This window comes from Brassica oleracea, chromosome C8, assembly GCF_000695525.1.
Source record: "Brassica oleracea var. oleracea cultivar TO1000 chromosome C8, BOL, whole genome shotgun sequence".
In the NCBI taxonomy this organism is placed as follows: domain Eukaryota; kingdom Viridiplantae; phylum Streptophyta; class Magnoliopsida; order Brassicales; family Brassicaceae; genus Brassica; species Brassica oleracea.
The window spans coordinates 26133885-26136990 of NC_027755.1; the positions used below are offsets into that span (position 1 = coordinate 26133885).

Sequence of the window (3106 nt, forward strand, 5' to 3'; positions counted from 1 at the left end):
AGTCAATCTGTGTTTCTTAGATGAGTCATGAACCGATGATTAAAAATTGAAAGCCCTAAACTTCCATTGAAGAGAACGCTTACACACCAAAGAGGTTTATTGGGCTTTTTTTTAACGAATCTCATTTCAAAACGTGAGTTATAAAGTATTTATTAAATCATTAGATAAAATAAATAAGTGTGGACCCCACAGAGAAAACCGAAGAAGCAAAGGTTTCCGACCTTCATAAATATATATTTGTTTCAGCCATCAATGTACAAAGAATCCTTTACCTCAGTGGTATAAATGTTGTTGTTTAGATCTCAATAACCCGGGCTCGGGTCACAGGCTTGACATTTTTTCACACTTTTTAAAAGTGGGACCCACATATCGCTTACGTGTCGCATCAGGAGTGATGCAACTGTCCTATTATAATGTAGATTGTTTCAAATATTTATTTAGAACCGTTTAAAATTACCTAGCGAGAACATGGATTTCACAATATAATTTATTTCCTAACCCTATTCCCCTTTTTCTTCGCCACAACACCAACATAGAATAAATTGAAAGTGCCAATTTTTACAATCTGAAATAGTAACGTTTTTTAGTCCAGCCCAACGTTTTCCTTAAATGGGTTTAGAACCATTTTTAATGATTAACTAAATGGACCACATATATATATAGTAGAATGTGTTTTTGTTTAAAAATTGAGGCATATCCTAAATAAATATGAACCATCATCACTTTCGTTTAAAAGTTTGTTACAATAAAAAATATAGGGTTGAGAAAATCCGAATCCAAAAAGTCTAACCAAATTTAATCTGAAAAAGTAGTACTGAACTTTAACCAAAATTGATTAGATATCCGAACGGATTCAAAATTTAAGAACCGGAACCGAATCTGATCCAACAAAAATATTTCAGATATCCAAGTATATTCGAACCAGATTTATATGCTTAAATATATTAATTATTTTTAAATTTAATATCTAAAAGAATATACAAAAATATAAGATGTTTTTAAGTTGTCAAAAATACTTTGAAATATATGCAAATAGTTAATAGTACATGTTTAAAATAGCTAAATGATACTTAAAATACCAAAAATACTTAAAATATCTATTGATTTTCTATCCAAATATTTAATATAAACCAATTTTTATGTTAAGTTTAATTATTTTTGGCATACATTATTAAATTTATATGTTAAATATTATTTTTATTTTTAGATTTTGAAAATTTAAAAATATTCCTTTTCCTACCCAGTCTATGGTATCTGGGTTTTTTTATTTCCATTGACATTAATCATTTTTTTCTATGGTGTATGGTTTTTTTATTTCCATTGACATTAATCATTTTTTCTATGGTATATGGTTTATAACGTGTGTACATCAAACCGCGTGTGTGAATACAAAATTGTTATCATATCAAACTTCGTGAGTTAGTATGGTATTTTACCCTAATTTATCTCTCCCACAATTATAGAATTTCATTTAATGAGATAATGAATCACGCGTATTTCATTTCCTTTTCCTACCCAGTCAATAACAAAACACAATACATGTTATTAGCGCATCAATTTCTGCCGCATTTCTAAATATTTGAACTTCATATATGTGTTTTCGTAAGATAAGGAACAAACATTAAAATTGCGTGAATTGTTACCGATTCTAATTTTTACTCTTAACAAAACAATTTCACTGCAATCTCTATAAAAAAAGGAGCTTCACGAAAGTACCAAACCTTACACACTATGATGCACATCGAGAGGATTTTAAGCAAAGCTAAATATGAACGAAACTACTACGCTTACTACTGGAAACTGAAAAGGGCAATAACAACACTGAAACACCATAATCTGTTGATCAAGAATGACTCTCACCTGATGTACTCTAAGAAGGTGGACATAGGCTCAGTAGCTTGGCAAAGCATATGCTTGTAATCATCCACAAGCTTGAGCGTACACTTCTCCACGATTGTGGTGGTATGCAGAGGTGACGGTTCTGCAGCTGCTATTAGAATCAACAATCGTGCAGATTTCAAACAAAATAGCAGAAGAAATCAAGCTACTGAGATCCATCCATGAAGATGAATGACACTGAAAATAAAATGGGGATTGAAATCATTTCGTAAGCTTTAAACCCAAACTCAACCAATCATATTCATAAGATATCACCATCCTACGCACCGTTCTGGAGGTAAGAGCCGTATTTGGTGGCGGAGAGGTGCATTTTGATGTCGTCTAGGTTTTCACATTGGCACAGATTGTTGTAATCCGCCGTTGTAAGAAGACCAGCATGGTGGCGCCTCGAATCCGTGCATCCTTCCCTTCAGGAGATATTCAGATCTCAAAGATTGACACGGGAGAGATCTGGAGAAAAATATCCAAGCAGAGAGAGATCGACGCGAAGAAGATAGAGACGACACCTTTGAAGTTTTGATTGATTTGTTTGCACGTTTGAAATTACGATACTATCCTTACTCCGGCCTGCTGAATCAAAGACCCACGCACGCACGCGCAATTACTAAACCGAATAACGTACCGTGAACATCTGGACATTAGTTTTTGGTTCAGTTGATCGATTTAGGGGCTGTTTGTTTCACCATTTGCCATCTCCATCCAAATGATTCATTTGTATGATCTATTCAAATGATCCATTCAGATTTTTGTGATTGTTTGTTTGTCCATCCACATAGCTCATCTAGATGAATCATCTAAATGAATCTTATGTTTCAAATGAGTTTAGTACACGTTTTTGCGGTTTTGGAGGAAACCACATTTTTGCGATTTTGGCGGGAAAACGCATTTTTGCGATTTTGGCGGGAAAACGCGTTTTTGCGGTTTTGGCGGAAAAACGCGTTTTTGCGGTTTTGGCGGAAAAACGCGTTTTGCGGTTTTTGGGGGAAAACACGTTTTTGGCGGGAACACATTTTTACAGTTTTCGCGGAAAAATGAGATTTTACGGTTCTGGCGGGAAAACGATATTTTTCGGTTTTGGCGGGAAAATACAAAGTTTTGGTTTCGGCGAGAAAATAATTTTTGCGGTTTTGGCGGGAAAACACGTTTTTGGAGAGAGAACACGTTTTTGCGGTTTTGGAGGAAACAACATTTTTGCGATTTTGGCGGG

The 3106-nt window shown here is 34.4% G+C and overlaps 1 protein-coding gene across 6 annotated transcripts in view; it reads right to left on the reverse strand.

Moving 5' to 3' along the window:
- The window catches only part of LOC106308147, a 7326-nt gene extending 4924 nt beyond the window's left edge, over positions 1-2402 (reverse strand). For 3 of the 6 annotated variants that reach the window (XR_001263494.1, XR_001263491.1, XR_001263492.1), the window contains exons 1-2: positions 2167-2400; positions 1861-1981 (exon numbers count right to left, since the gene is read on the reverse strand). Coding sequence is in view for 1 of the 6 variants with exons in the window: in XM_013745278.1 (XP_013600732.1) it covers positions 1861-1981; positions 2167-2209 (164 nt within the window). In the remaining 5 variants the exon portion in view is untranslated. Of the gene's footprint in view, positions 1-1492; positions 1512-1860; positions 1982-2166 lie in introns of those variants that run through there. The other 3 variants (XR_001263495.1, XR_001263493.1, XM_013745278.1) reach the window with 3 other exon arrangements.
- Between the last annotated feature and the right edge of the window lie 704 nt (positions 2403-3106).